Below are 25,549 nucleotides of genomic sequence, written 5' to 3' on the forward strand. Positions count from 1 at the left end.
CGTCAATATCTGGCTTCGGTATGGCCATTATAAGAAGCCGAACACTTTCCAGCGAACGGTAACCTCGTCAGAAGAATAAAATCTATTACTTGAAACTGACAAACTTTTGTTTTGAAGCATTAAAGAAAGTCTGTCTTTGATATTTAGCCTTTTAGAAATCAGTCTTTCTTCCAGGGCTTCTTGCTCTGTCTCAGGTTCACCTTTCACTCATTTCCTCACCTTCCTTCTTCTGTTTCCTCATTATCTTCGCTCTCATTCTTCTGACCTCTCATATATCTCCGTTTGTCTGTCTATCGCACTTTCCCTCCCTGCCTCCCTCCCTCTCCCACCCCCCCTCTCGGTCTGTCTGTCTGTCTGTCTGTCTGTCTGTCTGTCTGTCTGTCTGTCTGTCTCTCTCTCTCTCTCTGTCTCTATCTCTCTCTCTCTCTCTCTCTCTCTCTCTCTCTCTCTCTCTCTCTCTCTTTCTCCCTCCCTCTCTCTCTCTCTCTCTCTCTCTCTCTCTAATCAGCTCTCTAACACTTACATATTTCTTCCCTCCCACTCTCACTTTCCCATTTTCCCTTCCTCCTATTCCCGTTTTCTTCGCCTCTAATTACCATTTACCTCCTCTCTCATTACTCTTCCTCCCCCCCACCTCCACCTCTTTCCATCTGTCTTATCTTCTCTCCTAATGCTACCTTTCCTCATGTCTCCTCATGCACCTCCTCCTTAAACGTCTTGCCGCCCCCCTCACTCACCTCCTCCGTGTTCTCAGCCTCCTCCTCATAACTCATAGCCACGACGGCCAACATGAGGTTGATGAGGTAGAAGGAGCCGAAGAAAACGACGATAGCGAAGAACACCACCTGAAGCGGCCCTCCTGTAGCGATCACCTGAAGGAGACCAGAAGGAGCTTAGACACGGCCACCTGGGGGCAGGTTCACGAAGTAGTTACGCAAGCACTTGCGAACCTGGGGCCAGGTTAACGAAGTAGTTACGCAAGCACTTACGTACCTGGGGCCAGGTTAACGAAGTAGTTACGCAAGCACTTATGAACATGGGGCTAGATTCACGAAGTAGTTACGCAAGCACTTATGAACATGGGGCTAGATTCACGAAGCAGTTACGCAAGCACTTGCGAACCTGGGGCCAGGTTAACGAAGTAGTTACGCAAGCACTTATGAACCTGGGGCTAGATTCACGAAGCAGTTACGCAAGCACTTACGTACTTGGGGCTAGGTTCACGAAGTAGTTACGCAAGCACTTGCGAACCTGGGGCCAGGTTAACGAAGTAGTTACGCAAGCACTTATGAACCTGGGGCTAGATTCACGAAGCAGTTACGCAAGCACTTACGTACCTGGGGCTAGGTTAACGAAGTAGTTACGCAAGCACTTGCGAACCTGGGGCCAGGTTAACGAAGTAGTTACGCAAGCACTTGCGAACCTGGGGCCAGGTTAACGAAGTAGTTACGCAAGCACTTGCGAACCTGGGGCCAGGTTAACGAAGTAGTTACGCAAGCACTTGCGAACTTGGGGGCAGGTTCACGAAGTAGTTACGCAAGCACTTGCGAACCTGGGGTCAGGTTAACGAAGTAGTTACGCAAGCACTTATGAACCTGGGGCCAGGTTAACGAAGTAGTTACGCAAGCACTTGCGAACCTGGGGCCAGGTTAACGAAGTAGTTACGCAAGCACTTATGAACCTGGGGCCAGGTTAACGAAGTAGTTACACAAGCACTTGCGAACCTGGGGCCAGGTTAACGAAGTAGTTACGCAAGCACTTGCGAACCTGGGGCCAGGTTAACGAAGTAGTTACGCAAGCTCTTATGAACCTGGGGCTAGATTCACGAAGCAGTTACGCAAGCACTTACGTACCTGGGGCAGGTTCACGAAGTAGTTACGCAAGCACTTGCGAACCTGGGGCCAGATTCACGAAGTAGTTACGCAAGCACTTGCGAACCTGGGGCCAGGTTAACGAAGTAGTTACGCAAGCTCTTATGAACCTGGGGCTAGATTCACGAAGCAGTTACGCAAGCACTTACGTACCTGGGGCAGGTTCACGAAGTAGTTACGCAAGCACTTGCGAACCTGGGGCCAGATTCACGAAGTAGTTACGCAAGCACTTGCGAACCTGGGGCCAGGTTAACGAAGTAGTTACGCAAGCTCTTATGAACCTGGGGCTAGATTCACGAAGCAGTTACGCAAGCACTTACGTACCTGGGGCCAGGTTAACGAAGCAGTTACGCAAGCACTTATGAACCTGGGGCTAGATTCACGAAGCAGTTACGCAAGCACTTGCGGACCTGGGGCCAGGTTAACGAAGTAGTTACGCAAGCACTTATGAACCTGGGGCTAGATTCACGAAGCAGTTACGCAAGCACTTGCGAACCTGGGGCCAGGTTAACGAAGTAGTTACGCAAGCACTTATGAACCTGGGGCTAGATTCACGAAGCAGTTACGCAAGCACTTGCGAACCTGGGGCCAGGTTAACGAAGTAGTTACGCAAGCTCTTATGAACCTGGGGCTAGATTCACGAAGCAGTTACGCAAGCACTTACGTACCTGGGGCCAGGTTAACGAAGCAGTTACGCAAGCACTTATGAACCTGGGGCTAGATTCACGAAGCAGTTACGCAAGCACTTGCGAACCTGGGGCCAGGTTAACGAAGTAGTTACGCAAGCACTTATGAACCTGGGGCTAGATTCACGAAGCAGTTACGCAAGCACTTGCGAACCTGGGGCCAGGTTAACGAAGTAGTTACGCAAGCACTTATGAACCTGGGGCTAGATTCACGAAGCAGTTACGCAAGCACTTGCGAACCTGGGGCTAGATTCACGAAGCAGTTACGCAAGCACTTATGAACCTGGGGCCAGATTCACGAAGTAGTTACGCAAGTACTTACGAACCTGGGGCCAGATTCATGAAGCAGTTACGAACCTGGGGCCAGATTCACGAAGCAGTTACGCAAGCACTTACGTACCTGGGGCCAGGTTCACGAAGCAGTTATGCAAGCACTTATGAACCTGGGGCCAGATTCACGAAGCAGTTACGAACCTGGGGCCAGATATACGAAGCAGTTACGCAAGCACTTACGAACCTGGGGCCAGATTCACGAAGCAGTTACGTTAGCACTTATGAACCTGGGGCCAGATTCATGAAGCAGTTACGAACCTGGGGCCAGATATACGAAGCAGTTACGCAAGCACTTACGAACCTGGCGCCAGATTCACGAAGCAATTACGTTAGCACTTATGAACCTGGGGCCAGATTCACGAAGCAGTTACGGACCTGGGGCCAGATTCACGAAGCAGATACGCAAGCACTTACGAACCTGGGGCGAGATTCACGAAGCAGTTACGCAAGCACTTACGAACCTGGGGCTAGATTCACGAAGCAGTTACGCAAGCACTTACGAACCTGGGACTAGATTCACGAAGCAGTTACGCAGTTACTTCAGAGCTGAGACCTTACTTTAGAGCTGGGACCTTAGCTTAAAGGTGAGACCGTAGCTCTAGTTTAGAGCAATAATCCTAGTTTAGCTTTTTAAAAATCTGAATACGCAAGAGTGTATATACAGTAGGATACAATATGCAAGGACGTATATACAATAGGATACAATATGCAAGGACGTATATACAATAGGTTACTTTATTACAAAATTTTGTGGGTAGTTTTCTGGCATTTGAACATATTCCAATGAAGGATGTTACCACGAACGGCTGCTTCCTAGACTCCTTGTTAACTTATTATTGCTAAAAACGAACCTGGGGCCAGATTCACGAAGCAGTTACGCAAGCACTTACGAACCTGTACATCTTTTCTCAATCTTTGGCGGCTTTGTTTACAATTAACAGTTAATGAGCTCTGAAGCACCAGGAGGCTGTTTATAACAATAACAACAGTTGATTGGCAAGTTTTCATGCTTGTAAACTGTTTAATAAATGTAACAAAAGCATCAGAGATTGAGGAAAGATGTACACGTTCGTAAGTGCTTGCGTAACTGCTTCGTGAATCTGGCCCCAGGTGAATGGAAAATAGGTAGAATATCTTCAGAGGGAAATTTTGCTCAGATGGCCTCCTCACCTTGTTATAGACGTCTTCCCAATAGTCGAGAGTGATGAGCTGGAAGGTTGTTAACATTGACCACAGGAAGTTGTCAAAATTGGTGTAGCCGAAGTTGGGGTTGTCTCCTACGTCTGGCAGGCAGCCGAAGCCCGCTGGACACACTCTGGAACACAAGAAGGGTTGGTACACCTGGGTGTTGTGACGGTAGTGTTGGTACACCTGGGTGTTGTGACGGTGGTGTTGGTACACCTGGGTGTTGTGACGGTGGTGTTGGTACACCTGGGTGTTGTGACGGTGGTGTTGGTACACCTGGGTGTTGTGACGGTGGTGTTGGTACACCTGGGTGTTGTGACGGTGGTGTTGGTACACCTGGGTGTTGTGACGGTGGTGTTGGTACACCTGGGTGTTGTGACGGTGGTGTTGGTACACCTGGGTGTTGTGACGGTGGTGTTGGTACACCTGGGTGTTGTGACGGTGGTGTTGGTACACCTGGGAGTTGTGACGGTGGTGTTGGTACACCTGGGTGTTGTGACGGTGGTGTTGGTACACCTGGGTATTGTGACGGTGGTGTTGGTACACCTGGGTGTTGTGACGGTGGTGTTGGTGCACCTGGGTGTTGTGACGGTGGTGTTGGTACACCTGGGTGTTGTGACGGTGGTGTTGGTACACCTGGGTGTTGTGACGGTGGTGTTGGTACACCTGGGTGTTGTGACGGTGGTGTTGGTACACCTGGGTGTTGTGACGGTGGTGTTGGTACACCTGGGTGTTGTGACGGTGGTGTTGGTACACCTGGGTGTTGTGACGGTGGTGTTGGTACACCTGGGTGTTGTGACGGTGGTGGTGTTGGTACACCTGGGTGTTGTGACGGTGGTGTTGGTACACCTGGGTGTTGTGACGGTGGTGTTGGTACACCTGGGTGTTGTGACGGTGGTGTTGGTACACCTGGGTGTTGTGACGGTGGTATTGGTACACCTGGGTGTTGTGACGGTGGTGTTGGTACACCTGGGTGTTGTGACGGTGGTGTTGGTACACCTGGGTGTTGTGACGGTGGTGTTGGTACACCTGGGTGTTGTGACGGTGGTGTTGGTACACCTGGGTGTTGTGACGGTGGTGTTGGTACACCTGGGTGTTGTGACGGTGGTGTTGGTACACCTGGGTGTTGTGACGGTGGTGTTGGTACACCTGGGTGTTGTGACGGTGGTGTTGGTACACCTGGGTGTTGTGACGGTGGTGTTGGTACACCTGGGTGTTGTGACGGTGGTGTTGGTACACCTGGGTGTTGTGACGGTGGTGTTTGGTACACCTGGGTGTTGTGACGGTGGCGGTGTTGGTACACCTGGGTGTTGTGACGGTGGTGTTGGTACACCTGGGTGTTGTGACGGTGGTGTTGGTACACCTGGGTGTTGTGACGGTGGTGTTGGTACACCTGGGTGTTGTGACGGTGATGTTGGTACACCTGGGTGTTGTGACGGTGTTGGTACACCTGGGTGTTGTGACGGTGTTGGTACACCTGGGTGTTGTGACGGTGGTGTTGGTACACCTGGGTGTTGTGACGGTGGTGTTGGTACACCTGGGTGTTGTGACGGTGGTGTTGGTACACCTGGGTGTTGTGACGGTGGTGTTGGTACACCTGGGTGTTGTGACGGTGATGTTGGTACACCTGGGTGTTGTGACGGTGTGTTGGTACACCTGGGTGTTGTGACGGTGGTGTTGGTACACCTGGGTGTTGTGACGGTGGTGTTGGTACACCTGGGTGTTGTGACGGTGGTGTTGGTACACCTGGGTGTTGTGACGGTGTTGGTACACCTGGGTGTTGTGACGGTGGTGGTGTTGGTACACCTGGGTGTTGTGACGGTGGTGTTGGTACACCTGGGTGTTGTGACGGTGGTGTTGGTACACCTGGGTGTTGTGACGGTGTTGGTACACCTGGGTGTTGTGACGGTGGTGTTGGTACACCTGGGTGTTGTGACGGTGGTGTTGGTACACCTGGGTGTTGTGACGGTGGTGTTGGTACACCTGGGTGTTGTGACGGTGATGTTGGTACACCTGGGTGTTGTGACGGTGTTGGTACACCTGGGTGTTGTGACGGTGGTGTTGGTACACCTGGGTGTTGTGACGGTGGTGTTGGTACACCTGGGTGTTGTGACGGTGGTGTTGGTACACCTGGGTGTTGTGACGGTGTTGGTACACCTGGGTGTTGTGACGGTGGTGGTGTTGGTACACCTGGGTGTTGTGACGGTGGTGTTGGTACACCTGGGTGTTGTGACGGTGGTGTTGGTACACCTGGGTGTTGTGACGGTGGTGTTGGTACACCTGGGTGTTGTGACGGTGGTGGTGTTGGTACACCTGGGTGTTGTGACGGTGGTGTTGGTACACCTGGGTGTTGTGACGGTGGTGGTGTTGGTACACCTGGGTGTTGTGACGGTGGTGTTGGTACACCTGGGTGTTGTGACGGTGTTGGTACACCTGGGTGTTGTGACGGTGGTGGTGTTGGTACACCTGGGTGTTGTGACGGTGGTGTTGGTACACCTGGGTGTTGTGACGGTGGTGGTGTTGGTACACCTGGGTGTTGTGACGGTGGTGTTGGTACACCTGGGTGTTGTGACGGTGGTGTTGGTACACCTGGGTGTTGTGACGGTGGTGTTGGTACACCTGGGTGTTGTGACGGTGATGTTGGTACACCTGGGTGTTGTGACGGTGGTGTTGGTACACCTGGGTGTTGTGACGGTGGTGTTGGTACACCTGGGTGTTGTGACGGTGATGTTGGTACACCTGGGTGTTGTGACGGTGGTGTTGGTACACCTGGGTGTTGTGACGGTGGTGTTGGTACACCTGGGTGTTGTGACGGTGGTGTTGGTACACCTGGGTGTTGTGACGGTGGTGTTGGTACACCTGGGTGTTGTGACGGTGGTGTTGGTACACCTGGGTGTTGTGACGGTGGTGTTGGTACACCTGGGTGTTGTGACGGTGGTGTTGGTACACCTGGGTGTTGTGACGGTGGTGTTGGTACACCTGGGTGTTGTGACGGTGGTGTTGGTACACCTGGGTGCTTGTGACGGTGGTGTTGGTACACCTGGGTGTTGTGACAGTGGTGTTGGTACACCTGGGTGTTGTGACGGTGGTGTTGGTACACCTGGGTGCTGTGACGGTGGTGGTGTTGGTACACCTGGGTGATGTGACGGTGGTGGTGTTGGTACACCTGGGTGTTGTGACGGTGGTGTTGGTACACCTGGGTGTTGTGACAGTGGTGTTGGTACACCTGGGTGTTGTGACGGTGGTGTTGGTACACCTGGGTGTTGTGACGGTGGTGGTGTTGGTACACCTGGGTGTTGTGACGGTGGTGTTGGTACACCTGGGTGTTGTGACGGTGGTGGTGTTGGTACACCTGGGTGTTGTGACGGTGTTGGTACACCTGGGTGTTGTGACGGTGTTGGTACACCTGGGTGTTGTGACGGTGGTGTTGGTACACCTGGGTGTTGTGACGGTGGTGTTGGTACACCTGGGTGTTGTGACGGTGGTGTTGGTACACCTGGGTGTTGTGACGGTGGTGTTGGTACACCTGGGTGTTGTGACGGTGATGTTGGTACACCTGGGTGTTGTGACGGTGTTGGTACACCTGGGTGTTGTGACGGTGGTGTTGGTACACCTGGGTGTTGTGACGGTGGTGTTGGTACACCTGGGTGTTGTGACGGTGGTGTTGGTACACCTGGGTGTTGTGACGGTGTTGGTACACCTGGGTGTTGTGACGGTGGTGGTGTTGGTACACCTGGGTGTTGTGACGGTGGTGTTGGTACACCTGGGTGTTGTGACGGTGGTGTTGGTACACCTGGGTGTTGTGACGGTGTGTTGGTACACCTGGGTGTTGTGACGGTGGTGTTGGTACACCTGGGTGTTGTGACGGTGGTGTTGGTACACCTGGGTGTTGTGACGGTGGTGTTGGTACACCTGGGTGTTGTGACGGTGGATGTTGGTACACCTGGGTGTTGTGACGGGTGTTGGTACACCTGGGTGTTGTGACGGTGGTGTTGGTACACCTGGGTGTTGTGACGGTGGTGTTGGTACACCTGGGTGTTGTGACGGTGGTGTTGGTACACCTGGGTGTTGTGACGGTGTTGGTACACCTGGGTGTTGTGACGGTGGTGGTGTTGGTACACCTGGGTGTTGTGACGGTGGTGTTGGTACACCTGGGTGTTGTGACGGTGGTGTTGGTACACCTGGGTGTTGTGACAGGTGGTGTTTGGTACACCTGGGTGTTGTGACGGTGGTGGTGTTGGTACACCTGGGTGTTGTGACGGTGGTGTTGGTACACCTGGGTGTTGTGACGGTGGTGGTGTTGGTACACTGGGTGTTGTGACGGTGGTGTTGGTACACCTGGGTTTGTGACGGTGTTGCACCTGGGTGTTGTGACGGTGGTGGTGTTGGTACACCTGGTGTTGTGACGGTGGTGTTGGTACACCTGGGTGTTGTGACGGTGGTGGTGTTGGTACACCTGGGTGTTGTGACGGTGGTGTTGGTACACCTGGGTGTTGTGACGGTGGTGTTGGTACACCTGGGTGTTGTGACGGTGGTGTTGGTACACCTGGGTGTTGTGACGGTGATGTTGGTACACCTGGGTGTTGTGACGGTGGTGTTGGTACACCTGGGTGTTGTGACGGTGGTGTTGGTACACCTGGGTGTTGTGACGGTGATGTTGGTACACCTGGGTGTTGTGACGGTGGTGTTGGTACACCTGGGTGTTGTGACGGTGGTGTTGGTACACCTGGGTGTTGTGACGGTGGTGTTGGTACACCTGGGTGTTGTGACGGTGGTGTTGGTACACCTGGGTGTTGTGACGGTGGTGTTGGTACACCTGGGTGTTGTGACGGTGGTGTTGGTACACCTGGGTGTTGTGACGGTGGTGTTGGTACACCTGGGTGTTGTGACGGTGGTGTTGGTACACCTGGGTGTTGTGACGGTGGTGTTGGTACACCTGGGTGTTGTGACGGTGGTGTTGGTACACCTGGGTGCTGTGACGGTGGTGTTGGTACACCTGGGTGTTGTGACAGTGGTGTTGGTACACCTGGGTGTTGTGACGGTGGTGTTGGTACACCTGGGTGCTGTGACGGTGGTGGTGTTGGTACACCTGGGTGATGTGACGGTGGTGGTGTTGGTACACCTGGGTGTTGTGACGGTGGTGTTGGTACACCTGGGTGTTGTGACAGTGGTGTTGGTACACCTGGGTGTTGTGACGGTGGTGTTGGTACACCTGGGTGTTGTGACGGTGGTGGTGTTGGTACACCTGGGTGTTGTGACGGTGGTGTTGGTACACCTGGGTGTTGTGACGGTGGTGTTGGTACACCTGGGTGTTGTGACGGTGGTGGTGTTGGTACACCTGGGTGTTGTGACAGTGGTGTTGGTACACCTGGGTGTTGTGACGGTGGTGTTGGTACACCTGGGTGTTGTGACGGTGGTGGTGTTGGTACACCTGGGTGTTGTGACGGTGGTGGTGTTGGTACACCTGGGTGTTGTGACGGTGGTGTTGGTACACCTGGGTGTTGTGACGGTGGTGTTGGTACACCTGGGTGTTGTGACGGTGGTGTTGGTACACCTGGGTGTTGTGACGGTGGTGGTGTTGGTACACCTGGGTGTTGTGACTGTATTTTGTTATTATTTTTGTTTACACACAGGAGGGTACAGGAGCAGGCGACTGCTGACTCCTGTTAGCTGGCTGAGAGCTTTCCCTTCCCATAGCTCATGGTACACAAGGGACACTGACGGACACTGACGGACACAAGGGACACTGACGGACACAAGGGACACTGACGGACACTGACGGACACAAGGGTCACTGACGGACACAAGGGACACTGACGGACACAAGGGTCACTGACGGACACAAGGGACACTGACGGACACAAGGGACACTGACGGACACAAGGGTCACTGACGGACACAAGGGACACTGACGGACACAAGGGACACTGACGGACACAAGGGACACTGACGGACACAAGGGACACTGACGGACACAAGGGACACTGACGGACACAAGGGACACTGACGGACACAAGGGACACTGACGGACACAAGGGACACTGACGGACACAAGGGTCACTGACGGACACAAGGGACACTGACGGACACAAGGGACACTGACGGACACAAGGGTCACTGACGGACACAAGGGACACTGACGGACACAAGGGACACTGACGGACACAAGGGTCACTGACGGACACAAGGGACACTGACGGACACAAGGGACACTGACGGACACAAGGGACACTGACGGACACAAGGGACACTGACGGACACAAGGGTCACTGACGGACACAAGGGTCACTTACGGACACAAGGGACACTGACGGACACAAGGGACACTGACGGACACAAGGGTCACTGACGGACACAAGGGTCACTTACGGACACAAGGGACACTGACGGACACAAGGGTCACTGACGGACACAAGGGACACTGACGGACACAAGGGTCACTGACGGACACAAGGGACACTGACGGACACAAGGGTCACTGACGGACACAAGGGTCACTGACGGACACAAGGGGACACTGACGGACACAAGGGTCACTGACGGACACAAGGGACACTGACGGACACAAGGGACACTGACGGACACAAGGGTCACTGACGGACACAAGGGACACTGACGGACACAAGGGACACTGACGGACACAAGGGTCACTGACGGACACAAGGGACACTGACGGACACAAGGGTCACTGACGGACACAAGGGACACTGACGGACACAAGGGTCACTGACGGACACAAGGGACACTGACGGACACAAGGGTCACTGACGGACACAAGGGACACTGACGGACACAAGGGACACTGACGGACACAAGGGACACTGACGGACACAAGGGTCACTGACGGACACAAGGGTCACTGACGGACACAAGGGACACTGACGGACACAAGGGACACTGACGGACACTGACGGACACAAGGGACACTGACGGACACAAGGGACACTGACGGACAAAAGGGTCACTGACGGACACAAGGGTCACTGACGGACACAAGGGACACTGACGGACACAAGGGACACTGACGGACACAAGGGTCACTGACGGACACAAGGGACACTGACGGACACAAGGGACACTGACGGACACAAGGGTCACTGACGGACACAAGGGACACTGACGGACACAAGGGTCACTGACGGACACAAGGGTCACTGACGGACACAAGGGACACTGACGGACACAAGGGACACTGACGGACACAAGGGTCACTGACGGACACAAGGGACACTGACGGACACAAGGGTCACTGACGGACACAAGGGACACTGACGGACACAAGGGACACTGACGGACACAAGGGTCACTGACGGACACAAGGGTCACTGACGGACACAAGGGACACTGACGGACACAAGGGTCACTGACGGACACAAGGGTCACTGACGGACACAAGGGACACTGACGGACACAAGGGTACACTGACGGACACAAGGGTCACTGACGGACACAAGGGTACACTGACGGACACAAGGGTCACTGACGGACACAAGGGACACTGACGGACACAAGGGACACTGACGGACACAAGGGTCACTGACGGACACAAGGGTCACTGACGGACACAAGGGACACTGACGGACACAAGGGTCACTGACGGACACAAGGGTCACTGACGGACACAAGGGACACTGACGGACACAAGGGACACTGACGGACACAAGGGTCACTGACGGACACAAGGGACACTGACGGACACAAGGGTCACTGACGGACACAAGGGTCACTGACGGACACAAGGGTCACTGACGGACACAAGGGACACTGACGGACACAAGGGTCACTGACGGACACAAGGGACACTGACGGACACAAGGGTCACTGACGGACACAAGGGTCACTGACGGACACAAGGGACACTGACGGACACAAGGGTCACTGACGGACACAAGGGTCACTGACGGACACAAGGGTCACTGACGGACACAAGGGACACTGACGGACACAAGGGACACTGACGGACACAAGGGACACTGACGGACACAAGGGACACTGACGGACACTGACGGACACAAGGGACACTGACGGACACAAGGGACACTGACGGACACAAGGGACACTGACGGACACAAGGGTCACTGACGGACACTGACGGACACAAGGGACACTGACGGACACAAGGGTCACTGACGGACACTGACGGACACAAGGGACACTGACGGACACAAGGGACACTGACGGACACAAGGGACACTGACGGACACAAGGGACACTGACGGACACAAGGGACACTGACGGACACTGACGGACACAAGGGACACTGACGGACACAAGGGACACTGACGGACACAAGGGACACTGACGGACACAAGGGTCACTTACGGACACAAGGGACACTGACGGACACAAGGGTCACTGACGGACACAAGGGTCACTTACGGACACAAGGGACACTGACGGACACAAGGGACACTGACGGACACAAGGGACACTGACGGACACAAGGGACACTGACGGACACAAGGGTCACTGACGGACACAAGGGTCACTTACGGACACAAGGGACACTGACGGACACAAGGGTCACTTACGGACACAAGGGACACTGACGGACACAAGGGACACTGACGGACACAAGGGTCACTGACGGACACAAGGGTCACTTACGGACACAAGGGACACTGACGGACACAAGGGTCACTGACGGACACAAGGGACACTGACGGACACAAGGGTCACTGACGGACACAAGGGACACTGACGGACACAAGGGTCACTGACGGACACAAGGGTCACTGACGGACACAAGGGACACTGACGGACACAAGGGTCACTGACGGACACAAGGGACACTGACGGACACAAGGGACACTGACGGACACAAGGGTCACTGACGGACACAAGGGACACTGACGGACACAAGGGACACTGACGGACACAAGGGTCACTGACGGACACAAGGGACACTGACGGACACAAGGGTCACTGACGGACACAAGGGACACTGACGGACACAAGGGTCACTGACGGACACAAGGGACACTGACGGACACAAGGGTCACTGACGGACACAAGGGACACTGACGGACACAAGGGTCACTGACGGACACAAGGGACACTGACGGACACAAGGGTCACTGACGGACACAAGGGACACTGACGGACACAAGGGACACTGACGGACACAAGGGACACTGACGGACACAAGGGTCACTGACGGACACAAGGGTCACTGACGGACACAAGGGACACTGACGGACACAAGGGACACTGACGGACAAGGGACCACTGACGGACACAAGGGTACACTGACGGACACAAGGGTCACTGACGGACACAAGGGACACTGACGGGACACAAGGGTCACTGACGGACACAAGGGACACTGACGGACACAAGGGTCACTGACGGACACAAGGGACACTGACGGACACAAGGGTCACTGACGGACACAAGGGACACTGACGGACACAAGGGACACTGACGGACACAAGGGTCACTGACGGACACAAGGGACACTGACGGACACAAGGGTCACTGACGGACACAAGGGTCACTGACGGACACAAGGGACACTGACGGACACAAGGGTCACTGACGGACACAAGGGTCACTGACGGACACAAGGGTCACTGACGGACACAAGGGTCACTGACGGACACAAGGGTCACTGACGGACACAAGGGACACTGACGGACACAAGGGTCACTGACGGACACAAGGGACACTGACGGACACAAGGGTCACTGACGGACACAAGGGTCACTGACGGACACAAGGGTCACTGACGGACACAAGGGACACTGACGGACACAAGGGTCACTGACGGACACAAGGGACACTGACGGACACAAGGGTCACTGACGGACACAAGGGTCACTGACGGACACAAGGGACACTGACGGACACAAGGGTCACTGACGGACACAAGGGTCATTTACGGACACAAGGGACACTGACGGACACAAGGGACACTGACGGACACAAGGGACACTGACGGACACAAGGGTCACTGACGGACACAAGGGACACTGACGGACACTGACGGACACAAGGGACACTGACGGACACAAGGGACACTGACGGACACAAGGGACACTGACGGACACAAGGGTCACTTACGGACACAAGGGACACTGACGGACACAAGGGTCACTGACGGACACAAGGGTCACTTACGGACACAAGGGACACTGACGGACACAAGGGACACTGACGGACACAAGGGACACTGACGGACACAAGGGACACTGACGGACACAAGGGTCACTGACGGACACAAGGGTCACTGACGGACACAAGGGACACTGACGGACACAAGGGACACTGACGGACACAAGGGTCACTGACGGACACAAGGGTCACTTACGGACACAAGGGACACTGACGGACACAAGGGACACTGACGGACACAAGGGTCACTGACGGACACAAGGGTCACTTACGGACACAAGGGACACTGACGGACACAAGGGTCACTGACGGACACAAGGGACACTGACGGACACAAGGGTCACTGACGGACACAAGGGACACTGACGGACACAAGGGTCACTGACGGACACAAGGGTCACTGACGGACACAAGGGACACTGACGGACACAAGGGTCACTGACGGACACAAGGGACACTGACGGACACAAGGGACACTGACGGACACAAGGGTCACTGACGGACACAAGGGACACTGACGGACACAAGGGACACTGACGGACACAAGGGTCACTGACGGACACAAGGGACACTGACGGACACAAGGGTCACTGACGGACACAAGGGACACTGACGGACACAAGGGTCACTGACGGACACAAGGGACACTGACGGACACAAGGGTCACTGACGGACACAAGGGACACTGACGGACACAAGGGTCACTGACGGACACAAGGGACACTGACGGACACAAGGGTCACTGACGGACACAAGGGACACTGACGGACACAAGGGACACTGACGGACACAAGGGACACTGACGGACACAAGGGTCACTGACGGACACAAGGGTCACTGACGGACACAAGGGACACTGACGGACACAAGGGACACTGACGGACACTGACGGACACAAGGGACACTGACGGACACAAGGGACACTGACGGACAAAAGGGTCACTGACGGACACAAGGGTCACTGACGGACACAAGGGACACTGACGGACACAAGGGACACTGACGGACACAAGGGTCACTGACGGACACAAGGGACACTGACGGACACAAGGGACACTGACGGACACAAGGGTCACTGACGGACACAAGGGACACTGACGGACACAAGGGTCACTGACGGACACAAGGGTCACTGACGGACACAAGGGTCACTGACGGACACAAGGGTCACTGACGGACACAAGGGACACTGACGGACACAAGGGTCACTGACGGACACAAGGGTCACTGACGGACACAAGGGTCACTGACGGACACAAGGGTCACTGACGGACACAAGGGTCACTGACGGACACAAGGGACACTGACGGACACAAGGGTCACTGACGGACACAAGGGTCACTGACGGACACAAGGGACACTGACGGACACAAGGGTCACTGACGGACACAAGGGTCACTGACGGACACAAGGGTCACTGACGGACACAAGGGTCACTGACGGACACAAGGGTCACTGACGGACACAAGGGTCACTGACGGACACAAGGGTCACTGACGGACACTGACGGACACAAGGGACACTGACGGACACAAGGGACACTGACGGACACAAGGGTCACTGACGAACACAAGGGACACTGACGGACACAAGGGTCACTGACGGATACAAGGGACACTGACGGACACAAGGGACACTGACGGACACAAGGGACACTGACGGACACAAGGGTCACTGACGGACACAAGGGACACTGACGGACACAAGGGACACTGACGGACACAAGGGTCACTGACGGACACAAGGGTCACTGACGGACACAAGGGTCACTGACGGACACAAGGGACACTGACGGACACAAGGGTCACTGACGGACACAAGGGTCACTGACGGACACAAGGGTCACTGACGGACACAAGGGACACTGACGGACACAAGGGTCACTGACGGACACAAGGGACACTGACGGACACAAGGGACACTGACGGACACAAGGGTCACTGACGGACACAAGGGTCACTGACGGACACAAGGGACACTGACGGACACAAGGGACACTGACGGACACAAGGGACACTGACGGACACAAGGGTCACTGACGGACACAAGGGACACTGACGGACACAAGGGACACTGACGGACACAAGGGTCACTGACGGACACAAGGGTCACTGACGGACACAAGGGTCACTGACGGACACAAGGGTCACTGACGGACACAAGGGACACTGACGGACACAAGGGTCACTGACGGACACAAGGGTCACTGACGGACACAAGGGACACTGACGGACACAAGGGTCACTGACGGACACAAGGGTCACTGACGGACACAAGGGTCACTGACGGACACAAGGGTCACTGACGGACACAAGGGTCACTGACGGACACAAGGGTCACTGACGGACACTGACGGACACAAGGGTCACTGACGGACACAAGGGACACTGACGGACACAAGGGACACTGACGGACACAAGGGTCACTGACGAACACAAGGGACACTGACGGACACAAGGGTCACTGACGGATACAAGGGTCACTGACGGACACAAGGGACACTGACGGACACAAGGGTCACTGACGGACACAAGGGTCACTGACGGACACAAGGGTCACTGACGGACACAAGGGTCACTGACGGACACAAGGGTCACTGACGGACACAAGGGTCACTGACGGACACAAGGGACACTGACGGACACAAGGGACACTGACGGACACAAGGGACACTGACGGACACAAGGGTCACTGACGGACACAAGGGTCACTGACGGACACAAGGGTCACTGACGGACACAAGGGTCACTGACGGACACAAGGGACACTGACGGACACAAGGGACACTGACGGACACAAGGGTCACTGACGGACACAAGGGACACTGACGGACACAAGGGACACTGACGGACACAAGGGTCACTGACGGACACAAGGGTCACTGACGGACACAAGGGTCACTGACGGACACAAGGGTCACTGACGGACACAAGGGACACAGACGGACGCAGTTGGACACAAGGGACACATACGGTCACAAGGGTCACTGACGGACACAAGGGACACTGACGGACACAAGGGTCACTGACGGACACAAGGGACACTGACGGACACAAGGGTCACTGACGGACACAAGGGTCACTGACGGACACAAGGGACACTGACGGACACAAGGGTCACTGACGGACACAAGGGACACTGACGGACACAAGGGACACTGACGGACACAAGGGTCACTGACGGACACAAGGTACACTGACGGACACAAGGGACACTGACGGACACAAGGGTCACTGACGGACACAAGGGTCACTGACGGACACAAGGGTCACTGACGGACACAAGGGTCACTGACGGACACAAAGGGTCACTGACGGACACAAGGGTCACTGACGGACACAAGGGACACAGACGGACGCAGTTGGACACAAGGGACACTGACGGACACAAGGGTCACTGACGGACACAAGGGACACTGACGGACACAAGGGTCACTGACGGACACAAGGGTCACTGACGGACACAAGGGTCACTGACGGACACAAGGGTCACTGACGGACACAAGGGACACTGACGGACACAAGGGACACTGACGGACACAAGGGTCACTGACGGACACAAGGGACACTGACGGACACAAGGGACACTGACGGACACAAGGGTCACTGACGGACACAAGGGTCACTGATGGACACAAGGGACACAGACGGACGCAGTTGGACACAAGGGACACATACGGTCACAAGGGTCACTGACGGACACAAGGGACACTGATGGACACAAGGGTCACTGACGGACACAAGGGACACTGACGGACACAAGGGTCACTGACGGACACAAGGGTCACTGACGGACACAAGGGACACTGACGGACACAAGGGTCACTGACGGACACTGACGGACACAAGGGACACTGACGGACACAAGGGTCACTGACGGACACAAGGGACACTGACGGACACAAGGGTCACTGACGGACACTGACGGACACAAGGGACACTGACGGACACAAGGGTCACTGACGGACACAAGGGACACTGACGGACACAAGGGTCACTGACAGACACTGACGGACACAAGGGACACTGACGGACACAAGGGTCACTGACGGACACAAGGGACACTGACGGACACAAAGGTCACTGACGGACACTGTCGGACACAAGGGACACTGACGGACACAAGGGTCACTGACGGACACTGACGGACACAAGGGACACTGACGGACACAAGGGACACTGACGGACACAAGGGTCACTGACGGACACAAGGGTCACTGACGGACACAAGGGTCACTGACGGACACAAGGGTCACTGACGGACACAAGGGACACATACGGTCACAAGGGACACAGACGGACACAATACAGTTGACATACCTGGCGCCCGTAGCGTTGCCACAGAGTCTGGGAGAGCCAAACTGCGGGTGATCGGTGCCGTTCTCAATGTACCAGTTGGTGTCGTTGTCCAGCCACCTGTGGCAACCACAACACCTCAGGTTAGTCTTACACATTACAACACACATGCCATGCACAACATTATTGTAATTACATTTATAATATATTTATATAATGTGTGTGTGTATTCAGCTCGTTGTGCTTGTGGGCTGGTCCTTCGAACCGGATATGTGTGTGTAAATCACAAAAAAATTAACACATGATGAACAAATGTGACAGTGTCAGACCACGGAGGAAGGATTAGGACTGGACTTTCCTTAAATATTTTCGTATTTAATAATGCTTCTTCAGAAGGATGGATTTACAGATTGATTAATGAAGATTAAGCCACCACAAGATGTGGCATGGGCATGAATATCCCATAAGTGGTAGATTGTTTAGAATAAATGAGATATTTGGTCATGAAAGGATTTACAATTTAGTGGTGTGGATATATAGGCTGGAATGAGGTGAGATGAGAAACGATGTCATTAATGGGATATTAATAAATTATTATTGAGATAAATGGGTCTCAATGATCCCACTCAAATAACCTTTTAACTGATCAATCAAAAATAGATCTAAATTATTCAGACAACTACTAATGTTCAAATTACATGATTGTGTAATCTGTATTAAAGCAGATTTAATATTGTTCCTATTGAAAATACTTTTACAAGTCTTTATTGAAGAAGCTATCGCCCAATTAATTTGTTGAGAACTTTCTGATAAATGAACATACAAAGTAATAGATATTTACGATACAATTATCACTACGAGAACTATTTCTAACTAATAGTTTTCCAACTTTTTTTCATAATTAAACAATACATGTATATGAAAATGTTGCAAGGCCTTGATAACATTTTCGAACCCTGAAAAATATAGTAAACATGACACATTTTTGGGGGGAATTTTCTCGCTGCATATATTACTATATGCAGTGAGGCAGGACCAAAGAGCCGAAGTTCAACCCCTGCTAACACAACTAGGTGAGTACACTTTTTCAGTGTCAGAAAGAACACTGATGTGTTTCAGTATCACTGAGAGAACTTTTTCAGTATCAGAGTAGTTAACAGCTGAAATGCATTAGGCAGTGATGTGGTGGAGGCTGACTCCATACACAGTTTCAAGTGTAGATATGATAGAGCCCAATAGGCTCGGGAACCTGTACACCAGTTGATTGACAGTTGAGTGGCGGGATCAAAGAGCCATTCCACGGACTCAAGATTCACTCTCATGTAAGGTTTGCTTGTGCTACGGGACGGTCCATATTCCACCCGCGACTCTTTCCACAGAATTCTCTTTGGTATGGAAAACTCTTGTTTTCACAGACCCAACTAAATTCATTGTATTTAACCGTTGTGTTTGGTGAGGACTGTCTCTTTTGTGTGGTGTGTGTCGTGTTTGGTGAGGACTGTCTCTTTTGTGGTGTGGTGTGTCGTGTTTGGTGAGGACTGTCTCTTTTGTGGTGTGGTGTGTCGTGTTTGGTGAGGACTGTCTCTTTTGTGGTGTGGTGTGTCGTGTTTGGTGAGGACTGTCTCTTTTGTGTGGTGTGTGTCGTGTTTGGTGAAGACTGTCTCTTTTGTGGTGTGTGTGTCGTGTTTGGTGAGGACTGTCTCTTTTGTGTGGTGTGTCGTGTTTGGTGAGGACTGTCTCTTTTGTGGTGTGTGTCGTGTTTGGTGAAGACTGTCTCTTTTGTGTGGTGTGTCGTGTTTGGTGAAGACTGTCTCTTTTGTGTGGTGTGTCGTGTTTGGTGAAGACTGTCTCTTTTGTGTGGTGTGTGTCGTGTTTGGTGAAGACTGTCTCTTTTGTGTGGTGTGTCGTGTTTGGTGAAGACTGTCTCTTTTGTGTGGTGTGTGTCGTGTTTGGTGAGGACTGTCTCTTTTGTGTGGTGGTGTGTCGTGTTTGGTGAAGACTGTCTCTTTTGTGTGGTGTGTGTGTCGTGTTTGGTGAAGACTGTCTCTTTTGTGGTGTGTGTGTCGTGTTTGGTGAAGACTGTCTCTTTTGTGTGGTGTGTCGTGTTTGGTGAAGACTGTCTCTTTTGTGTGGTGTGTGTGTCGTGTTTGGTGAGGACTGTCTCTTTTGTGTGGTGTGTGTGTCGTGTTTGGTGAGGACTGTCTCTTTTGTGTGGTGTGTCGTGTTTGGTGAGGACTGTCTCTTTTGTGTGGTGTGTGTGTCGTGTTTGGTGAAGACTGTCTCTTTTGTGTGGTGTGTCGTGTTTGGTGAAGACTGTCTCTTTTGTGTGGTGTGTCGTGTTTGGTGAGGACTGTCTCTTTTGTGTGGTGTGTGTGTCGTGTTTGGTGAAGACTGTCTCTTTTGTGTGGTGTGTCGTGTTTGGTGAAGACTGTCTCTTTTGTGTGGTGTGTCGTGTTTGGTGAAGACTGTCTCTTTTGTGTGGTGTGTGTCGTGTTTGGTGAGGACTGTCTCTTTTGTGTGGTGGTGTGTCGTGTTTGGTGAAGACTGTCTCTTTTGTGTGGTGTGTGTGTCGTGTTTGGTGAAGACTGTCTCTTTTGTGTGGTGTGTGTGTCGTGTTTGGTGAAGACTGTCTCTTTTGTGTGGTGTGTCGTGTTTGGTGAAGACTGTCTCTTTTGTGTGGTGTGTGTGTCGTGTTTGGTGAGGACTGTCTCTTTTGTGTGGTGGTGTGTCGTGTTTGGTGAAGACTGTCTCTTTTGTGTGGTGTGTCGTGTTTGGTGAGGACTGTCTCTTTTGTGTGGTGTGTGTGTCGTGTTTGGTGAAGACTGTCTCTTTTGTGTGGTGTGTCGTGTTTGGTGAAGACTGTCTCTTTTGTGTGGTGTGTCGTGTTTGGTGAGGACTGTCTCTTTTGTGTGGTGTGTGTGTCGTGTTTGGTGAGGACTGTCTCTTTTGTGTGGTGGTGTGTCGTGTTTGGTGAAGACTGTCTCTTTTGTGTGGTGTGTCGTGTTTGGTGAGGACTGTCTCTTTTGTGTGGTGTGTGTGTCGTGTTTGGTGAAGACTGTCTCTTTTGTGTGGTGTGTCGTGTTTGGTGAAGACTGTCTCTTTTGTGTGGTGTGTCGTGTTTGGTGAAGACTGTCTCTTTTGTGTGGTGTGTCGTGGTTGGTGAGGACTGTCTCTTTTGTGTGGTGTGTCGTGGTTGGTGAGGACTGTCTCTTTTGTGTGGTGTGTCGTGTTTGGTGAAGACTGTCTTTTGTGTGGTGTGTCGTGTTTGGTGTGGACTGTCTCTTTTGTGGTGTGTGTCGTGTTTGGTGAAGACTGTCTCTTTTGTGTGGTGTGTCGTGTTTGGTGAAGACTGTATCTTTTGTGTGGTGGTGTGTCGTGTTTGGTGAAGACTGTCTCTTTTGTGTGGTGTGTCGTGGTTGGTGATGACTGTCTCTTTTGTGTGGTGTGTCGTGGTTGGTGAGGACTGTCTCTTTTGTGTGGTGTGTCGTGGTTGGTGAGGACTGTCTCTTGTGTGTGGTGGTGTGTCGTGTTTGGTGAAGACTGTCTCTTTTGTGTGGTGTGTCGTGGTTGGTGAGGACTGTCTCTTTTGTGTGGTGTGTCGTGGTTGGTGAGGACTGTCTCTTTTGTGTGGTGTGTCGTGGTTGGTGAGGACTGTCTCTTTTGTGTGGTGTGTCGTGTTTGGTGAAGACTGTCTCTTTTGTGTGGTGTGTCGTGGTTGGTGAGGACTGTCTCTTTTGTGTGGTGTGTCGTGGTTGGTGAGGACTGTCTCTTTTGTGTGGTGGCGTGTCGTGGTTGGTGAGGACTGTCTCTTTTGTGTGTGTGTGTGTCGTGGTTGGTGAGGACTGTCTTCTTTTGTGTGGTGTGTGTGTCGTGTTTGGTGAGGACTGTCTCTTTGTACTGTACTCTCACGTAATGGCAAACTTAGCAATCACTAAAAAAGTCAGAGACCCATTTCAACCACGAAATTGTACAGAGAGAGAGGGGGGGGGGGGAAGTTAGTTAATTAGTAGTTAGTAACAGTTGATTGACAGTTGAGAGGCGGGCTGAAAGAGCAGAGCTCAACCCCCGCAAGCACAACTAGGTGAGTATACGCTTGCTGGCTAGCACTCTCCCGTCACTCAATATATAGTTAACAGTTAGACAAGGCGTTTATCAACAATATAACATATAATAGTACATACGGACATACGACACTCTACATACACATATAAACTGTATACAAATATATATATATATATATATATATATATATATATATATATATATATATATATATATATATATATATATATATATATATATATATATACTCACTCAAACAATATATGTATAAATGGCATTAATTATACAAATTAACTCTAGAAATTTAAATCAACTCTAGAAATATATTTCTAGAGTTAGACACAGTGAATATTAATAATAATATGGCGAATACACTGTATCATAACAGAGACGTGGTTCAGGGAAAAATATTCCCGTTTGTGTGGTTATCTTGAGGTTATCTTGAGATGATTTCGGGGCTTTAGTGTCCCCGCGGCCCGGTCCTCCACCAGGCCTCCACCCCTAGGAAGCAGCCCGTGACAGCTGACTGACACCCAGGTACCTATATTTTACTGCTAGGTAACAGGGGGCACAGGGTGAAAGAAACTCTGCCCCATTGTTTCTCACCGGCGCCCGGGATCGAACCCGGGACCACAGGATCACAAGTCCAGCGTGCTGTCCGCTCGGCCGACCGGGTGCTGTTGTATTTCATGAAGACTCGAATTATATGGACATTCGTATTTGATGGAGAGACATTTCCTGGGACCCGTTATCTTTCCTGACGAAGCAACGTGCATGATATCTTATTTTATGTCGACGTTCGAGTTTGGATGGGAAGTCATATGTGATGATATCACATGGTATAGACCGAAATGGTACACATAGAGTAGATTGTAGATTTAGATTACCAGTAGATTGACGGTTGAGAGGCGGGACCAAAGAGCCAGATCTCAACCCCCGCAAGCACAATTTGGTGAATACAACTAGGTGAGTACACAAGCGCTGGGGGGTGGGGGAGTGTTTGTGTGTGTGTGGGGGGGGGGTCATCGACCCCCCCACGCCTCGGGGGGAAGGGGGAGGGGGCGCACCCCCCCCTTGGACCCACATTCCGCAGCCCCCGCATTTTACAGGTGCCTGGGGTCGGACCCCATAACCCAACAGCCGACCAGCTCACAGGTGCCTGGGGTCGGACCCCATAACCCAACAGCCGACCAGCTCACAGGTGCCTGGGGTCGGACCCCATAACCCAACAGCCGACCAGCTCACAGGTGCCTGGGGTCGGACCCCATAACCCAACAGCCGACCAGCTCACAGGTGCCTGGGGTCGGACCCCATAACCCAACAGCCGACCAGCTCACAGGTGCCTGGGGTCGGACCCCATAACCCAACAGCCGACCAGCTCACAGGTGCCTGGGGTCGGACCCCATAACCCAACAGCCGACCAGCTCACAGGTCCCTGGGGTCGGACCCCATAACCCAACAGCCGACCAGCTCACAGGTGCCTGGGGTCGGACCCCAAAACCCAACAGCCGACCAGCTCACAGGTGCCTGGGGTCGGACCCCATAACCCAACAGCCGACCAGCTCACAGGTGCCTGGGGTCGGACCCCATAATCCAACAGCCGACCAGCTCACAGGTGCCTGGGGTCGGACCCCATAAGCCAGGAAAATCAGGGGTACCTCTGGAGCCCAATATTATCATATTTTACCCATGATTATTTTCCCCTAATTTAGATAACAGGATTTACACTGTCTTCCAGGATTATTAAGGCAGACAGCACATGCCAGTCACCGTATTGGCGCCCTGGTACTGTGTGCCGCGACGGTGAGGCTCATCCTGTGAGCGGTGGTGGACCCCATACCCATCCTGTGGGCGGTGGTGGACCCCATAACCATCCTGTGGGCGGTGGTGGACCCCATACCCATCCTGTGGGCGGTGGTGGAGCCCATACTCATCCTGTGGGCGGTGGTGGCCCCCATACGCATCCTGTGGGCGGTGGTGGACTCCATACCCATCCTGTGGGCGGTGGTGGCCCCCATACGCATCCTGTGGGCGGTGGTGGAGCCCATACATATCCTGTGGGCGGTGGTGGACCCCATAACCATCCTGTGGGCGGTGGTGGACCCCATACCCATCCTGTGGGCGGTGGTGGAGCCCATACTCATCCTGTGGGCGGTGGTGGCCCCCATACGCATCCTGTGGGCGGTGGTGGACTCCATACCCATCCTGTGGGCGGTGGTGGCCCCCATACGCATCCTGTGGGCGGTGGTGGAGCCCATACATATCCTGTGGGCGGTGGTGGACCCCATACCCATCCTGTGGGCGGTGGTGGACCCCATACCCATCCTGTGGGCGGTGGTGGCCCCCATACCCATCCTGTGGGCGGTGGTGGACCCCATACCCATCCTGTGGGCGGTGGTGGACCCCATAACCATCCTGTGGGCGGTGGTGGAGCCCATACCCATCCTGTGGGCGATGGTGGAGCCCATACCCATCCTGTGAGCGGTGGTGGAGCCCATACCCATCCTGTGGGCAGTGGTGGACCGTATGCACATCCTGTGGGCGGTGGTGGACCCCATACCCATCCCGTGGGCGGTGGTGGAGCCCATACCCATCCTGTGAGCGGTGGTGGAGCCCATACCCATCCTGTGAGCGGTGGTGGAGCCCATACCCATCCTGTGAGCGGTGGTGGAGCCCATACCCATCCTGTGGGCAGTGGTGGAGCCCATACCCATCCTGTGAGCGGTGGTGGACCCCATACCCATCCTGTGGGCAGTGGTGGAGCCCATACCCATCCTGTGAGCGGTGGTGGACCCCATACCCATCCTGTGGGCAGTGGTGGACCGTATGCACATCCTGTGGGTGGTGGTGGAGCCCATACCCATCCTGTGAGCGGTGGTGGAGCCCATACCCATCCTGTGAGCGGTGGTGGACCCCATACCCATCCTGTGGGCAGTGGTGGAGCCCATACCCATCCTGTGAGCGGTGGTGGACCCCATACCCATCCTGTGGGCAGTGGTGGACC

At 53.5% G+C, this 25,549-nt stretch overlaps 1 protein-coding gene across 1 annotated transcript in view; it reads right to left on the minus strand.

Moving 5' to 3' along the window:
• The window catches only part of NaCP60E (Na channel protein 60E), a 595,756-nt gene extending 577,125 nt beyond the window's left edge, over nucleotides 1–18,631 (minus strand). Inside the window, exons 1-3 of the mRNA XM_069316634.1 lie at nucleotides 18,508–18,631; nucleotides 4,061–4,205; nucleotides 738–872 (exon numbers count right to left, since the gene is read on the minus strand). Of these exons, the coding sequence (XP_069172735.1) occupies nucleotides 738–872; nucleotides 4,061–4,117 (192 nt within the window). The 5' untranslated portion in view covers nucleotides 4,118–4,205; nucleotides 18,508–18,631. The remainder of the gene's footprint in view (nucleotides 1–737; nucleotides 873–4,060; nucleotides 4,206–18,507) is intronic.
• Nucleotides 18,632–25,549: the final 6,918 nt, after the last annotated feature.

The sequence above is a fragment of the Procambarus clarkii genome, chromosome 84, assembly GCF_040958095.1.
Source record: "Procambarus clarkii isolate CNS0578487 chromosome 84, FALCON_Pclarkii_2.0, whole genome shotgun sequence".
In the NCBI taxonomy this organism is placed as follows: domain Eukaryota; kingdom Metazoa; phylum Arthropoda; class Malacostraca; order Decapoda; family Cambaridae; genus Procambarus; species Procambarus clarkii.